This window comes from Saimiri boliviensis, chromosome 1 (genome assembly GCF_048565385.1).
Source record: "Saimiri boliviensis isolate mSaiBol1 chromosome 1, mSaiBol1.pri, whole genome shotgun sequence".
NCBI lineage: Eukaryota > Metazoa > Chordata > Mammalia > Primates > Cebidae > Saimiri > Saimiri boliviensis.
The window spans coordinates 127,348,483-127,374,900 of NC_133449.1; the positions used below are offsets into that span (position 1 = coordinate 127,348,483).

General features: G+C 40.2%; 1 protein-coding gene across 5 annotated transcripts in view; it reads right to left on the reverse strand.

Moving 5' to 3' along the window:
- The window catches only part of TMEM131 (transmembrane protein 131), a 237,339-nt gene that overhangs the window by 17,227 nt on the left and 193,694 nt on the right, over positions 1-26,418 (reverse strand). For all 5 annotated transcript variants that reach the window (XM_074403805.1, XM_074403800.1, XM_039478717.2 and 2 more), the window contains 7 exons: positions 24,205-24,356; positions 23,675-23,817; positions 23,052-23,238; positions 21,764-21,949; positions 20,559-20,717; positions 19,562-20,160; positions 1,028-1,203 (listed from right to left, as the gene is read on the reverse strand). In XM_074403805.1, coding sequence (XP_074259906.1) covers positions 1,028-1,203; positions 19,562-20,160; positions 20,559-20,717; positions 21,764-21,949; positions 23,052-23,238; positions 23,675-23,817; positions 24,205-24,356 — 1,602 coding nt within the window. The remainder of the gene's footprint in view (positions 1-1,027; positions 1,204-19,561; positions 20,161-20,558; positions 20,718-21,763; positions 21,950-23,051; positions 23,239-23,674; positions 23,818-24,204; positions 24,357-26,418) is intronic.

Below are 26,418 nucleotides of genomic sequence, written 5' to 3' on the forward strand. Positions count from 1 at the left end.
GGAAGTAACTGGTTAAAGTGCTATAAAGTACAGAGCTCCAGCACTAGTTAGGAGTTGGGTGAGGGGTAGGCAGAGCACCACCGCAAACAGTGAGGAACTGCAAAAGGGAAAATAGCTAAATTGAAAGTAAGTTACATGTAAATGTCATTTTAAACATTAATGCACGTGAATGACACAGCTGGAAATCTGTAAAAAGTGATTCCTTGGTCACTAGACTAAACCTGTAAAAGAAATTCTGTCCTACAATATTAAAGGCTATATTAGGATGAGTTTAGATTTGAAATCTATTTAACTAAAAATAAAAATGCTGGAGTGGAATTATTACCCTTTCTTGCACACTCCATGCTACCCACAGCAGTAATCTAACCCCTTCACTAAAGCCCACTGGACCAGACACTCTGCACTGCTCTTCCTGCTATGGTAACATCCTTGGGAGCTGAGGTCTCCAACAGGCAAGGCAGCTTCTTGATGTGCTGATGTGTCCTGGGCTGGGCTGGAATCCCCGCCCCAGGGGACCACTGGATCCCAGGGATCTTTCCTGGGGCCACACTCCCTCCAGGGCAGTCACCACTCTACTGCTTGGGAGTAAGTTGCCACCAAAACCCCGCTTCCAGCAGGTGTCAAGAACAACATGACAGGAAAAACACAACCTAATTACAATGATAGAGTCCCTCCCATTCTTTTGATCCTTAAAATCTGAAACAAGTTTCATGAGGTAGAATAGTTACTACTCCAGATAGTCCCTAGCTTTCAAGTAGTGTTTCCAATTTCTAACCATTTTACCTTATTAACATGTTTTTATCTGTTCTTCCCTGGAGGATATTCATCCCCAGAGCCATGACTGCTTTCTGCAGGGGAATGACTTTGGAGGCATGCCTGGCACATTAACCATTCCTCAGAAGTTGCTCATGTTAAATTTAAACATTATTTTTGTACTAAAACCAGAATCTGTGAGATGAAATGTCTTGTGCGCTGCAGGAGACCTCTCTTTCTCCCTTGTATTTTGTTTCGTGAGATCAGCCCATACCTCCTTGAGGAGTGGTTCTGTGTCGGGGTTGGAGGTCTCTGTGGTGGTGGAGGAGCTGTCATCATCAGCCAAAGAATCCTTCAGCTCGTCTTCCTGCGGTTTTCCCTTTCCCTTCTTCTCCTTTTCCTCTTGCTTCTTAGGTGGTTTCACCTTACGCTGAAGAGGTTTTCCTTTCCCTGAGGATAAAAATTAAAGTAAAAGAACTCTTGATTTTTAAATAGCTAGCTTGGAAAACAAAGCAATTACAACTTTTTTTTTAAGAGGCTGGACTCTTTTCTGATTAAAAAAGGTTTATTTCTTCTCTAATCAAAGATTTCCAAATCACATTTGACTTTGTGATGAGAATAATTTTAAAAATCAGCTGTACTGAGATACAACTTATGTATAATAGAACATACCCATTTTAAGGGTACAGTTCAGTGAGTTTAGACAAACTTGGCAGTTTAGACAAACTTTGACAAATCTGTATGTCTGTCTCAGAATGTTCTTATATTCTTTAAAGGGTGATGGAGCTTTGAAAAGTTATAGAAGTGAAAATCAGAGATCCTCTGGGAGATGGAAGCCTGATGGTGACATAAACAATGAGGTGCCCACGTGCTTCTCCTGAGGGGTGCTAAGAGTCCCAGCAGTGTAGCCATAATGGCTGGGTCCAAACCCTGGCAGCTTTCTACAAACTAGCTGCCTGATGGTGGCCTTTCATCTGTATGATGGAGAGACAAGATCATACGGGGCTGTACTGAGGAATTACATAATCCATGCGAAGAGTGACTGGCACATGAGTACTATGTAATGTTGTATATATGTGGACAGAGAGTAAAATGGAGATACAGAAAGCCGATTACTTAAAAAAATCTGGATGCTATGAAGACAAATGCGAACCAACCGGAACATATTTCCCTGCAGTGTTCTGTGTGCTGAAAACAGTAGCGAACAACATAACCCCTGCCCTCATGGAACTTACAATTCAGCAGGACTAGACAGACACAGAGAGAGACCCCGACTCTGGCCCCTCAGATTTTGCCTGCAAAATCACCTGGCGGGCAGGCAAGTACAAGCTGAAGGAGCCACACAAGCCACATTTTAATCCAGTCTGTATGTGTCATAGTTTCTTTTTTTAATTTTATTTTTTTTTATTGCATTTTAGGTTTTGGGGTACATGTGAAGAACATGCAAGATTGTTGCATAGGTGCACACATGGCAGTGTGATGTGCTGGCTTCCTCCCCATCACCTGTATCTGGCATTTCTCCCCATGCTTTCTCTCCCCAACTCCCCACCCGCCTCACTGTCCCTCCCCTGTAGGGGGAACCCCTACAGACCCCAGTGTGTGATGCTCCCCTCCCTGTGTCCATGTGTTCTCACTGTTCAACATCCACCTATGAGTGAGAACATGGCGGTGTTTGATTTTCTGTTCTTGTGTCAGTTTGCTGAGAATGATGGTTTCCAGGTTCATCCATGTACCTACAAAGGACACGAATGCATCGTTTTTGATGACTGCATAGTATTTCATGGTGTATATGTGCCACATTTTCCCTGTCCAGTCTATCATTGATGGGCATTTGGGTTGGTTCCAGGTCTTTGCTATTGTAAACAGTGCACAATGAACATTTGTGTGCATGTGTCCTTATAGTAGAATGATTTATAATCCTTTGGATACATACCCAGTAATGGGATTGCTGGGTCAAATGGAATTTCTATGTCTGGGTCCTTGAGGAATCGCCACATTGTCTTCCACAGTGGTTGAACTAATTTACACTCCCACCAGCAGTGTAAAAGTGTTCCTATTTCTTCACATCCTCTCCAGCATCTGTTGTCTCCAGATTTTTTAATGATCGCCAATCTAACTGGCGTGAGGTCGTATCTCAATGTAGTTTTGATTTGCATTTCTCTAATGATGTGTCATAATTTCTAATACATCTTTTGATAATGGTTACTTAATACAACTTAATTAAAACTCCAATGTTTTATGCTTTATCCCAGAGAATGCCACCACTAATGGGTGCCAGAGACTCAAACCTCAGTGTTTAAAACAGGCTGGCAAACTATGGCCCATGGGTCAAATCTGGCCTGCAGTCTGTTCTGTATGGCTTGTGAGCAAAGAATGATTTTACATTTTTGAAGTGATTGAAAAAAAGACACAACGAATAGGCAACTGAGACAGTTTGTGGCTCATAAAGCTTCAAACATTTACTACCTGGCCCTTTACAGAAAACATTTGCTGAGCCTGAGCTAGAAAAATAATAAGTAAATCTCTGAGTGATTTCCAGGAATATCATTTCATCATTTATTGCACACTGATTTGAAGAAGTCTTAAATTTGAAACCGTAACTGAAATAGTAACTCTCAAAATTGAAGAGGTATCTCATTTCAAGCATAGGACCGATAAGTTGGTTTAATTATAATTGTGCCACTGTGTTCCAGCCTGGACAAAAGAGCAACACCCTACTTCAAACCAAACCAAACCAGACCAGACCAGACCAGACCAGACCAGACCAGACCAAACCAAACCAAACCAGGCCCCTGACCTAGATCAAAGAGCCAGAGCTTCTCCTCACCACTGTAGATGGGAAGGGGAGTGTACTGCTTTGCTCCATGAGCTCCGGGGTTTCATATATTCTGAGAGTTCAACAGCCCATGGTGAGACTACCTCAAAATTTCCCATACAACCAAGATCATCAGTTCCTCATATAATAAACTTCTCATATGCAATTATACAATTTTATCATGCTTAGGTTCACTGGGTGAGGGACAGTAAATCTGTATAAATACTCTATATTTACAATAACCTGAAACTTCCATAATAAATACAAAATGGTTGGAAATGAATTTTCTTTCTTTCTTTTTTTTTTTTTTTGAGATGGTGTCTTGCTTTGTAGCCCAGGCTGGAATGCAGTGGTACGATCTTGGCTCACTGCAACCTCCGCCTCCCTGGTCCCGGTTCAAGCAATTCTCCTACCTCAGCCTCCCAAGTAGCTGGGATTACAGACACAAGCTACCATGTCCAGCTAATTTTTGTATTTTTTAGTAGAGATGGGGTTTCGCCATGTTGGCCAGTCTGGTCTTGAACTCCTGACCTCGTGATCCACCTGCCTTAGCCTCTCAAAGTGCTGGGATTACAGGTGTGAGCCACCGTGCCTGGCCTGAATTTTCAAAAACTAAACTCAAAATGTGAAGCTATGAATAGACAAACAAAGGAGAAAAAAATACCTAACAGACAGATAGTTAAACTGAAAACCAGAGTAACAAAAGGTTAATTCGGCTCATGCCTATAATCCCAGCACTCTAGGGGGCCGAGGTGGGCAGATCACTTGAGGTCAGGAGTTGGAGACCAGCCTGGCCAATATGATGAAACCCCGTCTCTACTAAAAATACAAAAATTAGACAGGTGTGGTGGTGTGTGCCCCTAATCTCAGCCACTCAGTAAGCTGAGGCAGGAGGATCTCTTGAGCCCAGGAGCTTGAGGTTACAGAGAGTTATGACTGCACCACTGCACTCCATCCTGGGTAACAGAGTGAGAGCTTTTCTTAATAAATAAATAAATACCCACAGGCAATATCATACTGAATGGGCAAAAACTGGAAGCATTCCCTTTGAAATCTGGCACTAGACAAGGATGCCCTCTCTCACCACTCCTATTCAATGTAGTACTGGAAGTTCTAGCCAGAGCAATCAGGCAAGAAAAAGAAATAAAGCGTATTCAAATAGGAAAGGAGGAAGTCAAATTGTCAATATTTGCAGATGACATGATTGTATATCTAGAAGACACCACTGTCTCAGCCCAAAATCTCCTGAAACTGATAAGCAACTTGAGCAGTCTCAGGATACAAAATCAATGTGCAAAAATCACAAGCATTCCTATACACCAATAACAGACTTAAAGAGAGCCAAATCAAGCATGAACTGCCATTCACAATTGCTACAAAGAGAATAAAATACCTAGGAATACAACTACAAGGAACGTAAAGGACCTCTGCAAGGAGACCTACAAGCCACTGCTCAATGAAATCAGAGAGGACACAAACAGATGGAGGAATATTCCATGCTCATGGTTAGGAAGAATCAATATTGTGAAAATGGCCATACTGCCCAAAGTAATTTATGGATTCAATACTATCCCCATCAAGCTACCAGTGACCTTCTTCACAGAACTGGAAGAAATCACCTTAAACTTCATATGGAACCAAAAGAGAGAGAGCATAGCGAAGTCAATTTTAAGCAAAAAGAACGAAGCTGGAGGCACCACACTACCTGACTTCAAACTATACTACAAAGCAAATCAAAACAGCATGGTACTGGTACCAAAACAGAGATATAGACCAATGGAACAGAATAGAGGTTCAGAGGCAACGCCACACATCTACAACCATCTGATCTTTGACAAACCTGACAAAAACAAGCAATGGGGAAAGGATTCCCTGTTTAATAAATGGTGTTGGGAAAACTGGCTAGCCACGTGCAGAAAGCAGAAACTGGACCCCTTTCTGACACCTTACACTAAAATTAACTCCAGATGGATTAAAGACTTAAACATAAGACCGAATACCATAAAAACCCTAGAAGAAAACCTAGGCAAAACCATTCAGGACATAGGCATAGGCAAGGACTTCATGACTAAAACACCAAAAGCATTGGCAACAAAAGCCAAAATAGACAAACAGGACCTACTTAAACTCCAGAGCTTTTGCACAGCAAAAGAAACAATCATGAGAGTGAATTGGCAACCAACAGAATGGAAAAAAATTTTTGCAATCTACTCATCTGACAAAGGGCTAATATCCAGAATCTACAAAGAACTAAAACAGATTTACAAGAAAAAAACAAGCCCATTCAAAAGGGATGAAGGATATAAACAGACACTTTACAAAAAAAGACATATATGAGGCCAACAAACATATATGAAAAAATGCTCATAATCACTGGTCATTAGAGAAATGCAAATCCAAACTACACTGAGATACCATCTCACACCAGTTAGAACAGTGATCATTAAAACATCTAGAGACAACAGATGCTGGAGAGGATGTGGAGAAATAGGAACACTTTTACACTGCTGGTGGGAGTGTAAATTAGTTCAACCACTGAGGAAGACAGTATGGCGATTCCTCAAGAATCTAGAAATGGAAATTCCATTTGACCCAGCAATCCCATTACTGGGTATATATCCAAAGGACTATAAATTGTTCTACTATAAGGACACATGTAGACAAATGTTCACTGCAGCACTGTTTACAATAGCAAAGACCTGGAACCAACCCAAATGCCCATCGATGATAGACTGGATAGGGAAAATGTGGCACATATACACCATGAAATACTATGCAGCCATCAAAAACGATGAGTTCATGTCCTTTGTAGGGACATGAACCTGGAAACCATCATTCTCAGCACACTGACGCAAGAACAGAAAATCAAACACTGCATCTTCTCACTCATAGGCGGGTGTTGAACAATGAGAACACATGGACACAGGGAGGGGAGCATCACACACTGGGTCTGTGGTGGGGGGGACTAGAGGAGGGACAAAAGGGGGTAGGGAGTTGAGGAGGGATAAAAAGGGGAGAAATGCCAGATACAGGTGATGGGGAGGAAGGCAGCAAACCACATTGCCATGTATGTACCTATGCAACAATCTTGCATGTTCTTCACATGTACCCCCAAACCTAAAATGCAATAAAATACATATTAAAAAATAATAAACAACCAACCGACCAAAAAACAATCCCGTGGTTTTTAGGTATAAATTCTATCCAGGTTTATCAGAGACCTATGTTGGGGGAATTGCTGGTGAAAATGTAGTACCTCATTTACTATTTCTCTGTCCCCTGGGAATCTCAGGTAGATAGATGCTATCATTTAGAGCAGAATTTGGGGAATTCTGAGTCACCTGGAAGAAATGATCTAAACAATGCAATTTTACCATCAATCAGTAAAACCTCAAATTCCTTTCTCAAACACCTCCACTGCGACTCCCTGAGTCCAGGGCTTCCTCAAGTGTTGCCCAGCTGCCCACAATGGCCTTGTCTCCCTGCTGAGCATCATTTCCTGCCCCACTTGTTTTCTACATTGTCAATTAGCCCTGAATTCCTTTTGAAACATTTTTTTAAAGCTTAGAAATGTTATCCTGTCCCTTATTTTCTACAGGATAAAGTAGAAATTTGGACTCACCTACCTTACCAGTGTCTGCTCCAGCCTATCCCTAGCTCTTCCACGTGCTTTACCCTTGACCTATCAGGGCCAGTCATTGTATAACATATACAATTATTATTTGCCAATTAAAAAAACAGAATTCAGAGGGGGACTGCCCTCTCAAAGATGAATTAATGAACTCAATGCACAATGGAGGAGACAGGATGTCTCCCAGCCTTACAGGAACCATAGCTTAACTGGTGCATAATCATAACATAAATTAACCCACCCAAATAGAGATGGCACAAGCTGAATGGAGAAGCAGTTTAAAAAACTCAGAAGTGTGTTTCCTTTGAACTGACTAAGTGAGAAATATACCAAAGGTGAACCTGGTGGCAGAGAAGGCATTTCAGTAGGGCAGCCAGGTCCGTCGGGTTCACACCACTGCCCGGATGAAGGGTCCCTGAGGCTGGTCACCCTGCCTGCCTGCTCCCACAATCTCCAAGCAGACTCCTCACCTACTGAGGTCATGCAATCCTTCAAGTCTGCCTTGGACATGAAGCTCTTCTGTGACATTCTCCCAAAGATCACCCCTTTCCAGGCTCCCAGCATGGACACCCTTGGCTCTATTCATCATATAGCCTAAGCACCTAAGGTCAGGGGTCAGGCCTTAATGATGTCTCCAGCCGCAGTGCCTTGCACAGTGCCCAGCATGTGGCGAGTGCTCAGCAGCATCTGAGAGGCTGCACAAGTCAGTGTTTAGCCTTCTCAACAGTGAAATATACCAATGCTGTGACCTGCTCTGAGACTCACTAACCCAAGTCCAAATGCTTATCCCATCTCAATCCTTTATAAGTAACTTATCCTATCAATAAGTAGACTGTAATGCTCTTCTAGGATTAGTGGTCATGACCAGTGAGTTTAGTTTTTGTGAGATTAGTACCTATCTGTGACTTTAGACTGTAATGCTTTTCTAGGATTAGGGTTATGACCACTCTGTTTGGTTTTTGTCAGATTAGTACCAGTCTGTGACTTTACAGTACAAATTTCTATGAATGACTTTTTTTTTTTTTTGAGATGGAGTCTTGCTCTGTTGACCAGGCTGGAGTGCAGTGGTGCAATCTTGGCTCAATGCAACTTCGGCCTCCAGGGTTCAAGCGATTCTCCTGCCTCAGTCTCCTGAGTAGTTGAGATTACAGGTGTGCACCACCAGGCCTGGCTAATTTTGTATTATTATTATTTTTGATGGAGACAGGGTTCCACCATGTTGGAAAACCACCAGGCTGGTTTTGAACTCCTGATCTCATGATTTGCCTGCTCCGCCTTCCAAAGTGCTGGGATTACAGGTGTAGCCACTGTGCCTGGCTTCTATGAATGACTTTCTAATCCCATTTCAGTCTCAACACTTAGTGGAGCCCAAGGTTTTCCCTAATTGGGAAACATAAATCTTGTAAAAAAAAAATCTGGAGCCTTATGCTTTTGGGAAGGTGGAGTAGATCTTTTCCTTGTTCTTCCTGCCGAGCACAACTAAAAACTTTAGGCAGCATATAAAAAGCAAAGATGATGACTCTGAAAGGCAGACAGAAGGTGACAGACTGGAGGGACACTGGGGTCTAGGGAAAGGCATGATGGTAAGATTCCCAGGTTTTCTTTTTGCCACCCATATCCACCCAGAAACACCAACGTGCACACATAAACAAAGCCTCAATGAAAGCCAGTTCTCTTTAGCAAAAGGTGCAGGAAAGGGGCAGTCCAGCAAGACAAGGGCTCCAGTCCAATACCACAGTAAGAACAGGGGTATCATCTCTGCCCATGTCAATGAAGGCCAAAGAGGGAGCTAAGACTTCCACCCTTGCAAGGCTGTAATCAGACATTCCAGCATGCTGGTGACAGTGCTGTCAGAGATGGCTAAGCAGGGAGCTGAGCCTTTCACCCCAGCCAGTCAGTAAGAAACACACCTCCTGGCCAGGCATTTAAGGAGCCAACTCTCCCCTCCCTTTGCCACTGAGGTGGTGACAGAGGAGGCCTAGTGGATAGTCAGGACTTCTATCACTGCACAGCGAGGTCAGCAGAGACAATATGGGAACCAGAACTGCCAGCCCTACCTAGCAGTAATGAGAAGTCTCCCTGCCCTTGGGTGTTAACAGAGGACAGCAGGAAACCAGGATTTCTAACTCTACCTGGCAATGAAAAGGTGGTACAACCCCTTCCTCTTCCTCTGCCAGAGTCGTCAGAAAAAGCCAGCTAAAACAGAAGGTTTAGGTAAGATACAGTCTCAGAACGTTAACACTCAAATGATCCAGGTTTCAACCTACAGCCACTCTTCATACCAAGAATCATAAATTTCTCAAACTAAATGAAAACACACACAAAAAAAACAATAAACAGATGCCAACACCAAGATGAGAGAGATGCTGGAATTATCTGACAAAGCCATCATAAAAATGCTTGTTCAATGAGCAATTATGAACATGCTAGAAACAACCGAAAAAACAAAACAAAACAAAACAAAAAAAACAAAGCCTCAGCAAAGAAATATAAGCTATAAAGAAGAACAAAATGGAAATTTTAGAACTGAAAAATCTCAACAGTAGAACAGAGGAGACAGGAAATAATGAGTAAAAAAATACAGACAATTAGAAATCATGAGAGAAAGTGGACCTCCCCCCAAACAACAACAACAACAACAACAACAACAACAACAACAACAACAACAACAAAACCGAGCTTCAGGGACCTGTGTGATTATAACAAAAGATCTAATGTGTACATGATGAAACTCTCAGAAGGAAAGCAGAGAAAGTGAGGACTGAAGAAGTACATAAAGAAGCGATGGGTGAAAACTTCCTAAATTTAGTGCTCAAAATGGGGTATACAGAAAGGGGAGTCAAACTTGTGAAAACTAAAGACAAAAAACCTTTGATATTAGCCAGAGAAAATGACACATTACCTAGAGGGAAAATACAATTAGAATGACAGATTTCTCATTAGAAACCATGGAGACTAAAAGGAAGCATTTTTCAAGTACTTAAAGAAAACAAGTGCCATTCTGGAATCTTATACTCAAATGTAAACATCCTTCAGGAATACTTGGACATTCTCAGATGAAAGAAAACTCAGAGAATTCATATCCAACAGACCTACCCTAAGAAAATGGCTGAAGGAAGTTATCAAAACAGAAAGGAAATGATGAAAGAAGGAACCTTGGAGAATCAGGAAAAAAATATAAATAAAATAAGATTTCCTTCATATCTTGAGATTTCTAAATTATGTTTGATGACTGATGCAAAAATTCAAACACTATCCAATTTGGTTCTAAATGTATGTAAAAGTAATATTTAAGACAACTGGGGGAAGGCAAAGAAACAAAGGGAGATAAGGTTTCTATAGTTCACTTGAAATGGTAAAATGATGACCCCAGGACCATGATAAGTTATGTACATATCATGCATACCTAGACCAACCACTAAAAAAGCTAGCTGAAGAGATACACTCAAAAATGCTACGGATAAATCACAACAGAATTCTAAAAAATATACGAGTAACCCACAAGAATACGGGGGTGGGGGGGAAAAAGAGAAAACAAAATAAAAATCAAATGGCAGATTTAAATCCTAACACATCAATAAGTACATTAAAATAGATGGTCTAATTACATAATTAAAAAGAAAGAGACTGGCAGACTGGATTTAAAACTCATGACCTAATTACATGTTGTCTAAAAAAACTTGCTTCAAATATAATGACATAGGCAGGCTGAGTAAAAGGATAGAAAAAAAATCATGGGAACATTAATTAAAGGAAAGCAGGAATGGCCATATTAATATTAGATATACTTGAGAGGAAAGAAAATTACTAGAAACAAAGAAGAACATTTTATCATATAATGATAAAAAGGTCGATCCACCAAAAAATTACAGCAATCTTAAACGTAAATGCATCAAACAAAAGTACTACAAACTACATAAAGCAGAAACATCTAAAAAGAGAAAACCACAATGACATTTGGAGATATCAACAACTTTCTCTTAACAGTAGAACAACTAGACAGAAAATCAGAAAGGAAATGAAAGAACTTAACACTATTGTCAATCAACATACTCTAATGGACATTTATAAAGTAGTCCACACAAAACAGGAGAACATGTATTCTTTCCAAGTGCCCATGGATCATATGCCAAGACAGACCACATCCTGGGCCATAAAACGAATCTCAACATATTTAAAAGAAGTGAAATAATTTGGAGTGTATTCTCCAGCTATAGTAGATTCAAAGTAGAAAGCAACAACAAAAAGATAGGAAACTCTCCAATCTTGGAAGACTGAAAAGTAAGCAATACATTTCTAAGTTATTCATGGGTCACCAAAAGTCTCAAAAGAAAAAAAAAAGGAATGTAATGAAATGGAAAGTTCCATGTATCAAAATTTGTGGCACATCAATAAAGCAGGCCTAAGAAGGAAATTTATAGCACTAAAAGCATACATGAAAAGGGCAAAAAGTCTTGTATTAACAATTTAAGCTCCCACCTAACGTACCTAAAAAAAGAGCAGAAGAATAAACCTAAGTAAACAGGGAGAAGATAATAATAAAGATAAGACAGAAGGCACTGTGACTGAATCAGATAAGCAATGAAGAAAAATCAGTGAAACACAGAGCTATTCTTTGACCAGATCAATAAAACTGACAAACCTAGCAAGATTGACAAAAAGCCCCTAAACAAATAAACAAAAATAACTAAAAAAAAAAAAAAAAAAAAAAAAAAAAAGACACAAATTACCAATACCAGAAATGAAACAGGATATTCTCATAGACCCTACGGACATCACATGATGGTAAGGGAATATTACAAACAACTCTTCACATAAATGTGATAACTTAGATGAAATGATGGACCACTTGATTGAAAAACACTATTATCACAACTCACCAAATACAAAACAGATGATGTGAGCAGCCCTGTAACTATTAGGAAAATGAGTTAAAAATTAACATCTTCCCCCCACTTTAAGTCAAAGTGAACTCCAAACTAAGTTTCACACTTCATATAAAAATGAACTCGAAATGAATCGTGGACTACAGAAGGATAAAAAGAACACTACGGACAAGTAAAAAATATTTGCAAACCACATAGCTGACAAAGTACTAGTATATAGAATATGTAAATGACTCTCAAAAATCAATAGTAAAAAACCCCCAAACAATCCAATTTTAAAAATGGGCAAAGGACATGAAGAAGATATTTTACCAAGGAAAACATACAGATTGCACATGAAAATGTATTCAACATCATTATCCATTAGAAAATAACTGCAAATAAAAACCACAAAGAGGCATCACTACACACTTATTAGAATGGCTTCAACAGAAAAAATGAAGATGCTGGTGAGGATGTAGAGAACCTAGATCACTCCTACATTGCTGGTGGAAATGCAATACAGCACAGTCATTAGAGAAAACATTTTGGCAGTTTCTTCAAAAAATGAAATATGCAACTATCATAAGACTCAACAAATTCATTCCTGGGCACATATTCCAGAGAAATGAAGTTCTATGTTCATACAAAAACGTGTACACAAACATTATAGCATCTTTATATGTAATAGCCCTAAGTTAGAAATAATCCAAATGTTCTTCGACGAGCAAATAACTAAAAAAAACTATGGTACATCCATATGATGGACTACTACTCAGCAATAAAAAGAAACAAACTGGTGAACCTCCAGAGAATTAAACTGACTCAGAAAAACCCAAAGGGTACATTCCTTTTGGGGAAAGTTCTCCTTAGTCTGGCAACCATTAATCTCTTTCATTTCTACAATTTTGTCATTTGAAGAATGTTACATAAATGGAATCACAAATAGTTGCCAGACTAAGGGGCAGGCTGAAGAAGCAGGGAAGTGGATGTGGCCAGAAAAGGGCCCATGAGGATTTCCGTGCACTTGGAAATGTTCTGTGTCTCGGCTGTTATCAGCATCACTATCCTGGGTGTAATATTGTACCGTGGTTTTGCAATATGTTGCCATTGAGGGAAACTGGGTAAAAGGTATATGGGATCTCTGGATTTATTATTTGCATGAGAATCTACAATTATCTCAAAATGAAAAGCTAAAAAGCAGTAAGTGACCAGATACAGTGTGGCTCATGCTTGTAATTCTAGCACTTTGGGAGGCTGAGGTGGGGGATTGCTTGAACCCAGTGTGGGGAACACAGGGAGACCCTGTCTCTCGCCCCCCACAAAAAATATTAGGCATGGTGATACATGCCTGTGATTCCAGCTACTTCGAAGGCTGAGGTCGAAGAATCCCTTAAGTCTGGGAGGCTGCACTGAGCTGAGAACAAACTACTGCACTCCAGCCTGGAGTGCAAACAAACAAACAAACAAACAAAAAACTCCCCCAAACCAAAAACCAAAAACCAGAACTCTTTATTGACAAAAACATTTGTCTCTGACTGTAGGGTACCTTGGGGCTAACCTCAGTTTGTGTAAGAACACTTAGGCTGCTAAATATTTATAGTAGAGAACCATCCACTAGCTATACTTATCCACGGTCACCATAAATGCTGTGCATGTGGGGGAGGCTGAATGTTCATCTGAGAGGCACAATGTAAGTGAGGAGTTCTCCTTCAATGTGAAGATGTTGGGTTTGACAGGGGGCCGATAGAAAGCATCTACGTGAAGAACACTGCTATAGTCTCTAACACAGACACTATGTCCATTCTACTATTTGATGTCCTCAGATTCAGGCAGGAATTTAATGCCTGCAAACTTTTTTTCAGATGAATTCCTATGCCCCATTTTCCTTCAGGAGAACTACATGACATTTTCCTCAACGATAACTGCCAGAAAATTTGCAGTTCAATTTAACACTTAATGGTAACAGCTAACTTTATTCTAGGTTTCTGCTGCTAATACCGTAACTAAAAAACAGATGAAACACCAAAAACCATTTCTGACTTTTACTCATTGTTTTGTATGTGCTTTGATAATTTAAACTACCTCTAATTTGTTTTAAATGTAGGCAGAGTATGAATTATCAATGTAAAAAGCATGTCCTAGCCATTTACTTAGTCTTTATCTTTACTAAATGCTGTATAATGAATTTGTCTGAGCTAGTTGCTCTGAAATGAATTGCTAGTCTGAGCTAGTTAGTTGGCTCTCTCCCATTTTAAATCATTTCATTTAATTTCCACCCAAAAGAATTATTTCAGGGAAGTTTCAATCACTAGCAAATAGGTTCTCTGAACATAAGTGGTCCCACGTCAGGCCCTGTCATATCAGTGACAGCACCGGAGAGAGGCATCTTTGGAACGCCTCCTGAGAATCACCAACTGTGACCTCCAGAAAGAATCTCCCTGGGCTTCAGGGGTGCTGGCATCACACTTACGGACTTCCTGTTACCCTCGACCTCCCACGCCCTATACAGGTCGACAATCTCTTATTTGGAACTCTGAAATCCAAAAAACTCTCAAAGCTTTTTTTTTCCGAACTCATTTAGAAACAAAACTTAATATACATTTTTGATGGCTGATCTGATGTTCACCTACTTTTACAGTCTAATGCATTGTGTGATGTATGCACTGCATACCTTTCCAAAATTCTGAATTCCCAAACACATGAGGCACCCAGAATGTATATAAGGATTGTGGACCTCACCTCTAGCTCACTCTGGTATCCCATTTCCAAGGCTGCACCTATGAACCTGGTATTGCCCAGAACTGCTTTTCCTCTGAAACCTTACTCTCACACCTCCTTTTCAGATCTTAGTCTCTGAACATTCCTTGCTCCCACCATCCCCGAAATTAAACCTGTCAGATTTCCCATCCCTGACTAATCCATGTTCTCCATCTGTGAGGTTCCTTCTGGCTAGAGGTCCTCCCCCGTGCTGCTAGTTCCACACTGTCCAGCACAATACCTGACTGCTCTCCTGCCAGCACTCCTGTAACATCTTCACTCCCTGTTTTTTGCTGTCCCTGCCCCACAGAACTCCAGCACTGTCCTACTCCTCCAACTATCCAGTTTTCACTCTTCACCGCTGGGCTGCAGGGTACAACTGAGAAAGTGACACAAACCTGAGGCAGTGCCTTGGTAGCCCTCAGCTGGGCCTCCAACACTGCTGAAGGGGACAGCGTGCAAATGCAAGTTTCCTGCCCCTGCTGACGCCCCGTCTACAACATTCTCAGCGACATGGCATTTGACTACTACAAACTTTGTCTATTTTGTGTTTCTACCCTACCACTTACCCCCATCAGTCTTAGATGATGACTTAGCTCAAATAAAAACTTCCCTAAACACACAAGCGGCCTGAAGTCAGCTCCTCAAGGTCAAGTGAAAGCTCGTATCCTGCCTCTCCATCTTTCCCAACTCACCCACATCTGCACATCTGCGGAGTGTCCATCCTTTTATTATCTACCAAACTGGGTCTTGGCCCACTCCACCTCCTGGGCACTTGGTTTCACCAATCATCTCCTCATTTTCTTCCCCCTCTCCTTTTCTTTGAGGAGGCAGCACAGTGTACAAGTTAGAATCACACAAACTGGGGCTTGCTCCTGTTCTGCCCAGTGTTGCCTTACTGGAAAACTGTAGCGAGCACTGCCCATCACCAGGGCACACAAGATATCATGATCACATCTGGAACCCTGGCAAATGTGGATCAGCACCGCTGTCACAGGTCTATGGGCCTTTTGACCTTGGCCCAGAGATACTTTCAAGCACCATATTCCTATGTGTTATTCATTTTTCATCAAAAATACTGCCTTCTTGGTTGTAACTCTATATATTAAAAAAAAAAACAACTCACCATACAATACATACATACTTTTTTCTTGTTAAAAATTGAACAGGGAAAATACAGGTTAAAGAGTAAAGGCCCCTAATACACTCACTAGTTAATGGCTACTACTAACAGTCTAATGTGAAAGTTACTCTAAGCCATAGTGACTTGGTCTCAGTCAGAAGTGGCTGAGCTTCACACAAATTGTTCTTGCCAAGATCACAAACAATGTCCTCAAGTCCAGGCTCTGTAAGCACTCTTCAGCCTCTGTTCTGCCCGGCCCTGCCTGCTGGGATGTGCTAACCACACCTTCTACTGCTTTATGTCATGCTATCTGCTGGCTGCCTTATTGTTTGGCCTTGCCCTCGGGATTCTCTGCTTGTCCCAATTATTACCTTTGAGACCAAGTTCCAAGCAGATGTTTCTGCTGGGATGCTCCACAGCCACCTTCAACTCAGCAGGCTAGAGATGGCACGCACCACTTCCTGCCCCAATAATAACCATAGCAGTAGCGACACCCTATGATGTGGGCGGTAACTGTTCTCTTCACTTTAAAAATAACAAGTGGAGGCTCAAGGGAGTCATTTTCTCCAAAGTCGAAGTTTGTAAGGGGGCAGAGTCAGGATATAAACTGCACCTGCCTAATGGCATAGCCTGGTCTCATGATGCTGCACCTCTCTGTCTCTCCCTACCCTCGATAAAGCCAAAGTGAGAAATGAGAGTGGCCACAAGTGCCATCATTTCTATGGTGAATGCAGATACTGAGACCAACTGTGCCAGGTTCACGGTTTCCTGGGTTTCAGCCCTCAGTCCTGCAATTGCTGTTGTTCAGTCCATGGGGTTTAGGTGTTACAGGTGGAAGACACCAATGTAGTACAGAATCTAATGCTTATTCAGTTACATGAGTCCCTGCTCAGGTCAACCATGAACAGGGAGCACTTCTAGGCATCATCTTTCACCAGAAACAGTGACTGGAGAGATGGCATAGCATGATGGGATTGCTTGCAAGCCATCCAACTGCAGAAGGCAAGATCCAGGGAGATCAACACCTTCACTTGAAGAGGTCATTCTGAGCAGCTTCCAAAAGCCAGAAATTACATAAGCTCATTACAAGAAATGATTTTTGTTTGAGATACCAGGCGTATTAAAAAAAAGAACGTGTTGCCTCTGAAAAGATAATGTTTATATTTAATGTAAACCTGCTATTTGCAGGGATGTGGGGGTAAGCTTTTGAAAAATGATTATAAAGGTTCTGCCCTGCTGGAAGCCTGTAGTTTCCTGACATACTACGAGCTTGCAACCCCAAGATCAATGCCCACCTTTTAAAGTTCATTTTAAAGACTGTCTTTCTATATGTATGTTATACTTCAATAAAGACGTTGAAGAAGACAAAAATACAGACACAGGCTCCTTCCTTTTTTCCAAACAGCATCAATGGGAAGGATATCAAGTAGAATAGCTGCTCTTGTGAAGTCTGTAACCACTGTCTCCTCACAGGCTCAAGAGTTTCCAGTAATGTGGTACCCATGCTCCCTCCCTGAGTATCTTTTAGTAGGTTGACTCTAGAACCACTGTGAAAATTTAAAAGCATTTCATTTTAAAATTTATGTTCTCAATAAGTGACCCTGACAATAGAATTCCCCCCATCAGTCTTAGATGACAATTTAGCGCAAATAAAAACTTCCCTAAACACACACGCGGCCTCAAGTCAGCTCCTCAAGTTCAATTGAAAGCTAGTATCCTGCCTCTCCATCTTTCTCAACTCACCCACATCTGCACATGTTGATGTTAGAAGACTGTGTTAGACACAGGAATGAAGTACTCAATTTGACTGCTCAACTCTTTCTTTGTGATAAGAAAGGATAATACGGATTTATTTTATTCATGCTGTAAATGTGGGGAAAAATGCTATGTAACTTGATCTAATTAAAGAAGAACTTTTAAGTATTCATTTATGATTATTCTAAAAATTACCCTAAAATATGTAAGCTCAGTTAATAATGGGTTAACCAAAAAAGGATTTCTGTAGAAGAGGTTAACCGATTATATTCTAGACATTTTACTGTTTTACAAATCTGAATGGGTATAATTCTAAGAGGATTCAATAGAGCTAGTTTTCATATGACTGGGACTAAAAAATTACCTAAAATTTCTAGATTCTGGGATGTCAGGTTTTTTTCTGGCCTCTTAGGGCTGCCGAGATCTCCATTTTCTGTATAAATTGAAGGCAAAAACTCCTTGGTAAACAATTCTGGAAGGGACTGATACAGGCTTGGAATAATATATGTAATGTAATATAATATAATATAATATAATATAATATAATATAATAATAATGGCTGCCACAAGAGAGAAAGGAAGATGCAAATAAGCTCAGGCTGTGAAGGGATGAAACTGCAATATAAACTAAACTAGAGGCTATTTACTTGTTTTTATCTTTTGATTCTGGGGCTCACAAACTGGTCTACCTATCTGTGTGTGGTACAGACTTCTAAGCTCCCAGTGGTGCCTACCTCCTGGTATTTATGCCCATGTGCGGTTCTCTCTCCTGGAGTGTGGGCTGGACCACACTTCTAATGAGCAGAATACAGTAACACTGACGGGATGCCACTTCCCAGATTAGATCATAGAAATGGTGACTTCCATCCTGCCAGCTTGCTTCTTCCTTGCCCTCATTTGCTGGTTCTGGGGGAGCCAACTGCCAACCTGTGACCTGCCCTGTGGATAGGAACCATGACAGACCTCTGGCCATAGTCAGCAAGGAGCTGGCGCCCTTCATCCAATAGCCCATGAAGAACTGAATTCCACCATCAACTGCCTGTGTGAACGTGGAGGCAGGTCCACCTTTAGCTGAACCTTAAGATGATATGACGCTTGGCCAACACCTTGACTGAAGTCTTATGAGGGCCATGGGACCCATCTAAGCTGTACCCATGTCCCTAACCACAGTAACTGTGAGATAAAAGCATATGCTCTTTTAAGCCTCTGGGTTTTGGGGTATTTGTTACTCAGAAGACAAGTAATACAATAAGCAGAACTCTAAAGCAGGGTTGGCAAACTTTTTTTGTAAAGGGCCAGATAGCAAATATTTTCAGCTTTGTGGGCCATATTGTCTTGGTCACAATTATTTAACTCTGCCATAGAAGCATGAAAGCTGAGGCTATACCAACGAATGAGCATGGCTATATTCCAATAAAATTTTATTTATAAAACCAGGTGGTGATTTGGCCTGCTAACTGTAGTCTGCCAATCCTGCTCTAAAGTAAAGAAATTCTAATTTTGAGTTAAAAGGCAGATGATCTCCATTTTACCACCGTACTCAAAATTATTTTAACAATTTAAAAAAAGCTAAATCTATCACAGTAACACAATCACAGGCAGTTAAAAGACAAACAGCAGATTCTACAAAATTTCTGATTTTGTAAACAATCTAAAAAATACAAATGTATCTTCTATGACAGATACCTCTAATTGCATTTTGATGGAAAAGTTGAAGTCCAATACTAGAGATAAATCTGAGCCAGAAGAACCTACTAAATTAGTTGTTTCCCACAACCATGATTACAATAGCTCCTTAAGCATGCACTGGCTTTTCCCTCACACGTCACGGATCTCCAGCAGTAGGAGCAGATGATTACCTTTGCTTTTTGACCATGGCGATGGAGGCTGCTCTGTAAACACTTCTAGGGCTGGGGAGTCATGGTGGTCGAAGTCTTTGTCCATGGCTTCTATGAGACTGGTGATGTCTGAGTCCTCGGAACTGTGCCTCGTGCTGCTGGCACGTTCTGGGTGGGAAAGGTGTGTGAGGGGGGCGGGAGACAGCCTTTCAGGCTGTGGCTCCTGGGGCTGAGGCACTGGCGGTGGCGGAGGAGGCTGAGGGTGCTGCTCCAGAGGGCTGTGGGCATGGTGCTGGCTGCCGTGCTGGCTCTGCTTTGCCCCTTTGGACTTTCTGCCTGCTGTATGACCTTGAGTCACTGTGTTCGAATCTAAGACAAGGGGGCTTGTTTTGTTAGCAGACTGTGAAGAAGCTGCTTGAGCAGAAGTCCTACTAGAGGTACTTGAACTGTTTTTGGCTCTGACGTTTTCCACGTCAGCTGAGTTTCTATTGCTGTGACTGCTGTGTGGGTGGACCGATGGGCCACACTGCTTATGACTCCCGGCACTGGGTCGGGATGATGAACCGCCTGCTCCACAGAACCCCCTACTGTGACCGGGGTCACAGCTGAGTGTGTTCAAGCTGAAAAAGGGACCAACTGCAGATCAGTAAATAGCAACCTACAAAATCTAATATTAAAAAAACCTTATTTCATCAGTATAGCCACCATAAATATAAACTACACTAGGGGAAAAAATGCAAGAAACGGAGAATTTCCACAACTCTCTAAGATTCTATCTGAACATTTATAATTTACCGTCAGTGATCGAGCTAAAACTATTTTAACCCTTATCAATATAATAAAAACACAGAATCCAGTATGAGCTCTAAGTCACTAAGAGTTCCATATAGGTTATTATTAAGTAATCAGAATTAAGATTTTTTTCTTGAGCAAAGATGAAAACAAACATTTTTTTCTTGTAATTTTATCAGCCAAATCTATGCATACTAGGGAATTTATTGCCAGCATGTAAACATACTTTCCTTCAGATGAAATACCAACGATTCTCCTGAGATCAAATGGCCTTCCCACATCAAAGGGTGGGTTTGAGGCCTCAAAGGATAGCCGCCTTCGAAATGGCTCCCATATTCCTTGAGCTTCCAAATAAGCTGTTCCAATGACCAAAAGAAACAGTGCACTGCAAGAGTACAAAAGTTGGAAAATCAGGATTCATTTGTTAGTGCACAAGCAACAAAATTCGATATTAAAGGTACGGTTTCAAAACCAAGATGTCTGTGACAACTTTTAATAGACAAAAATCCCAGTTTTATGGATAAAAGTTTGCACATCATTTTTTTTTTTTTTCCTGGGGCAAGGGGGATGGAGTTTCACTCATATTGCCCAGGCTGGAGTGCAACGGCACGATCTTGGCTCACTGCAACCTCTGCCTCTCAGGTTCAAGCAATTCTCCTGCCTCAGCCTCTTCGAGTAGCTCGGATTACAGGCATGCACCACCATGCCTGGAGAATTTTTTTCTATTTTTAGTAGAGATGTAGTTTTACCATGTTAGTCAGGCTGGTTTCAAACTCCTGACCTCAGGTGGTCCACCTGCTCTGGACTCCTAAAGTGCTGGGATTACAGGTGTGAGCCACTGCACCCAGCCTGTATATCAATTTTTATAGAATGTCATCTTACACGGAGGTTTTATGTGGAGGCAACAATTACGTGTATTAAAAGAAATGCCTGGAATTTGATTTTTTCTATTACTAAGAAGAATTTTGCTTTTTCCTTAAGGGATATGTGATATAAATATGTAAATTAGTTTAGAGGTGAATTTATCTGATTCTTGAAACACGAAGTAATACACTGAGAACAGATGAAGACACTGAGGATTTAAAAAATACTTCTCATCAGTTTCATGTGGCCTATGTACTACTGTGTTAAGTATATTTTATATATATGCCCAAGTCAAGTAACTTTACCTGAGCATTTTAAAAAGACATTAACATGTACTTAATTTGTATAACAAATTTCAGAGGTAAAGAAGACTGTTTATTACATATGCCACCCAAGAAGGGCTGAGTTTTAACTGTTCCCACCAGTCTGTGAGCTTGATAAAGGCACAGTTCTCTTTCGTTCACTGGCATATCCCAGCATTTAGAACAGTGCATGGCACACAGCGGGCACTCAATCAACGGTGTTACCTGATGAATGAATATGAACCTCAAAATAAGACACAAGTACCTCATTATTCCTGAGATGATGATGTACAGAGCCAGTTCCCAGTTGGGTCTAGGAAGGGCTTCTGCACAGGTTGCTAACATATGGTAAGGAAGGGATGCATTCAATATAAACACGAACTCAGAGCCACTTGTTGTTATAAACTTCAGTTCCCGAATAACTCTAGAAGCTGTAAAATCAGGAGTAAACCTAAAACAGAATGACGGCAGTAAGGCTATATTTTAAAAATATCTCACAAGCAGTTTCCATATAACACCAGTCCCATAAGCCTTTGAAGTATAACACATGATTTGAGTTTGATAGTTTTAGTCAACTTCCCCATTTTACTATGATAAAACTATTGTCCCACGGTCAATAATAGGAACAACGATACTCTGTGAATAATTAGAGAAATTACACTAAAAATTAACAATAATCAGCTTCCTGTAATTATTAATTCAGAAAATGGTCTTGGGCTTTGTGTCCTTCCTTCCTTCCTTCTTCTTTATCTAAATCAATGCTCTTCTTCCAGACTACAATCCCAATAATGTCTTTAAAAAAAATCCAAACAAACCATCTGGGGCCAAGTGATTTTTTCATCATCGCCTACAGTATTGATTACTGCCACAATTATTTTTATTTTTTGCTAATTGTATGCACCTTGAGGAAAGGTGTCTTATTCCTCATTGCATCTTTAGGTGTTAAACAGTATGCCTTGTATGCAATAATGTAGCTACTTATTAAGTAAATATCCATTAAGGATCGCAAAATTAAATATTCAATTGAGACAGAAGTTGAATTTTATTGCATAAACTTTATAACAAAACAAGTTATCAATTAATTGTTAAAATATGCTGCAGCTATTGAGACAGGCATTAAAATTGTCTTCTGACCAAAATATTACACATCCTTGTACTGCAAAACATGAAAAAACTGTACATATATGAACAAATCTCTGTTGCTAGGGCACTGTGAATTTATACCAACATCTTTTGCTTTAACATAACCGTGAAAATAATTTTGAAATTGATTTCTAAGATTATTTGATCTACCTTGGAGATAAAGTTTTACAACTTCTGAAAACTGAAATATGAAGAAATACCTTAACCAAAAAGTAAGTAAAAAAAATTCATAACTTTGAAAACTAAGATATGAATAAATAACTTGCTAAAGATTAAGTGAAAAAAAATCAAATGACTATATTTGTGGATAAAGATTTTTGGTAAATATGAAAACTTATCTTTGCATAGAGTTTGAGCAACTCTAGTATAAAAAGTTAGTGATTCATTATACCTTAAAATAAAATACTTACAATATGATTATATCTCTAGAGGCATTGGCACTTAGAGCAAACTCTTGACAATTAACAACTTTAAAGCCATATCCTTCACATGAGTATCCACTGATTTCAATGGTTTCTATATGAATTTGAAGTTGTCCTGTATTCTCTACCTTAAATGTTCTTTTCAATGTGAAATTTGGTTCCCTTAGTTTTAAACCTAAAGGAAAAAAATCAGGAATAAGACTACATCTTGTCATCATGTGCTCCTAGTCCAAACGATAAATACATTATTCATAAATTACTGTATGTCACAGGTTATAAACCATCCCTGCATGTCAGAGAGATCAGCTATTCCTCAGCTTTCATCATGAGGTAATCTACTTTGACATATCATTTTAGATGCAAAAGTTTTATATACTTTACATTTCATACTGAGAGTAAATCAGCTAAGGTATGCAATGAATGCAAACACTTTAAATCTTTAAAGATGCAAATAAAACAACTATAAGCACAAGACATGGAGTTTCCTTAAGATCTTAAGCATTCATAACTAATATACATGTGTGCACATATACCAATAACGTTTTTGAAAGTATCTGCTGTTGAAAGCAAATGCTAAAATTGGTGTCCCTGGAACTGTTAGGAAAACTTACTATCTGTACAATCTTTTAACAAGGCTTCTGTGATTTTAAAGCGTAAGGAACTTCCTGGGCCTGGAAGTTTGCCTGCCACCCTCAAGTTCTCAGTTGTTCCTTGTCCTTGGACCATCACAGCATCCATCACAGTCAGGTTATTTCTATGCAAGAACAAGAATTACAGAATTTTCTCTCATTAAATTTGCACAATCTTTAGATTTGCAATTTCTAGTGTTATTTTGTAAAGCATCACAAAGAAATTAAATTTAATGGTGAGAATTTACACTTTAAGAATTCAAAAATACACAGAGAAGACAAAGAGTTTTTATTTTTAAGAGACATACAATACAGTAAACCACTATTCATGTTTTTCAACTACGCAGTTGGTAACAAAGGTATGTTTTATCAGGCAAGAAGTGTGTGTGCATGTTTTGGATAAAGTGAATTCAAACTATTTCATAAATTAGACACTTAAATTCATGTCAAAACAAGTGAGGACTTCTAAGTAAGTAGTAAAAATCAACCGACACCTATATCACAGAACCTACCTGACTATGATAAGTGAAGAAACAGTTCTGTTGTGAACTGGAGTAAACTTTACTTTGACAGATTTCTTTTCTCCAGGTTTTAAAATTAGGTTTAAAATTAAATGTCGAGAGAGGCCCTCCATAAATCCTGTTGAACTCTGCAGTGGATGAGCCTTGAATCATTGGGTAAACAAAGAGGAGTCATGAATATATTCTCTGGAAGAGTGTTTCTTCCTTTATACCCCATCTAAAGCCCAGTATAGTTTTCCAAACTGATTACATTCGTAAACGATTTTATCTGTCAAGTTTAGATACAGGTTGGCTGGAAAGCAGCGCAGAGTTACCAATGATGAGATGTATATTCTGCATTAAGTCCAAAAAGGGGCTTTGTCCCTCAGGTCACCAAAGTCCTCAATGTTTGCACAAGGCATTTGTTTTTGGATATGGATATTTTTTGTTTTTAACCTTTTATGATTTTGAAATATTACACACATACAGAAAAGGACACAAACCTAAGATGAATAGCTAGATGCATTAGCACAAAGCAAACCCTTGCAGAACCAACACCAGCAACCCAGGCCTCCTGCCACTGCTGCCACTGCTATGCCACTCCTCCCCTCTGAAGGGGACCAGGTGAAGGGTCTTCAGGCCGCACTGTACTTTTACATGTAAAAGTATTTCCAGTTCCTATAAATTCCTCCTTGAATCTTATTTTGAAGGTTACACATAATTACTATTTCATAAACACTTAATTATTTAAAGTTTAAAGCATAGCTTAGTTTAATATTCAAAATATGACTTTTTTTTTTTGGAGATGGAGTCTCGCTCTTGTCACCCAGGCTGGAGAGCAGTGGCGCGATCTCTGCTCACTACAACCTCCACCTCCCAGGTTCAAGTGATTCTCTTGCCTCAGCCTCCTGAGTAGCTGGGATTACAGGTGCCTGCCACCACACCTGACTAATTTTTGTATTTTTAGTAAAGATGGTGTTTCACCATCTTGGCCAGGCTGGTCTTGAACTCCCGACCTCATGATCCACCCACCTCAGCCTCCCAAAGTGCTGGGATTACAGGCGTGAGCCACAGCACCCGGTCAAAAATATGACTTTTTGACAGCCAGTTACGGTTAAGGTTAAAAAAATTTGCTTTTTTATTTTTTTAAAAAAGTCACAGGTCACATATAAGGATATACTATTCTGGTTTTTCTTTTTTTTTGTTTTTTTTTTGTTTTTTTTTTTTTGAGACGGAGTTTCGCTCTTGTTACCCAGGCTGGAGTGCAATGGCGCGATCTCGGCTCACCGCAACCTCCGCCTCCTGGGTTCAGGCAATTCTCCTGCCTCAGCCTCCTGAGTAGCTGGGATTACAGGCACGCGCCACCATGCCCAGCTAATTTTTTGTATTTTTAGTAGAGACGGGGTTTCACCTTGTTGACCAGGATGGTCTCGATCTCTTGACCTTGTGATTCACCCGCCTCAGCCTCCCAAAGTGCTGGGATTACAGGCTTGAGCCACCGCGCCCGGCCTACTATTCTGGTTTTTAAGCAACATTAAGTATAAACTTTTTTTGAGGGAAGGGTTGGCAACACTTGGCTATAAATGTCCGCCAGTTCTTTATGGCTTCCGCTAACATGGAAGGAGGGTGAATTTTGTATCGTTTTCTACTTCTCCTGGGATAGATTGGTGTGTGTTTCACACATACAGGTCTAACTACTTGCTTCAGCATGATTCCACAAACATTAACTTATAGTCAAAAGACTTTATGACGCACACTACTTTTAATTCTTGCTTCTGAGGTAAATATGGTGGTTTCTGTACATGCCGGAGATTGGTTCCAGGATCCCTGGCATAACCAAATCTGCACATTTTCAAGCTGTAGTTGGTGACTGAGGAATGTGCCTATACAAAAAGCAGGGCTCTCCATATATGCAGTTTTGCATCCTGAGAATTGTATTTTCCATTTGCACATGACTGAAAAAAATGTATGTATGAGTGAACCAGCACAGTCCAAGCCTGTGTTGTTCAAGTGTCAACTGCTATTTTTTTCCTTTCTGTCAAAGTCTACTAAGACAAGAGAATATTCCGACTGCTTCAAAATGGTTGCTGAATAAGTTCCCTTTTAAATTAACTACTCTGAGTAACTGACAGACACAATGATGTGCTATATATATATTCCCAGCAAATACTAGCTAATTTAAACTCTCATGATTTGGGGAAAACTTCAGGATGTTGTGATGTCTCC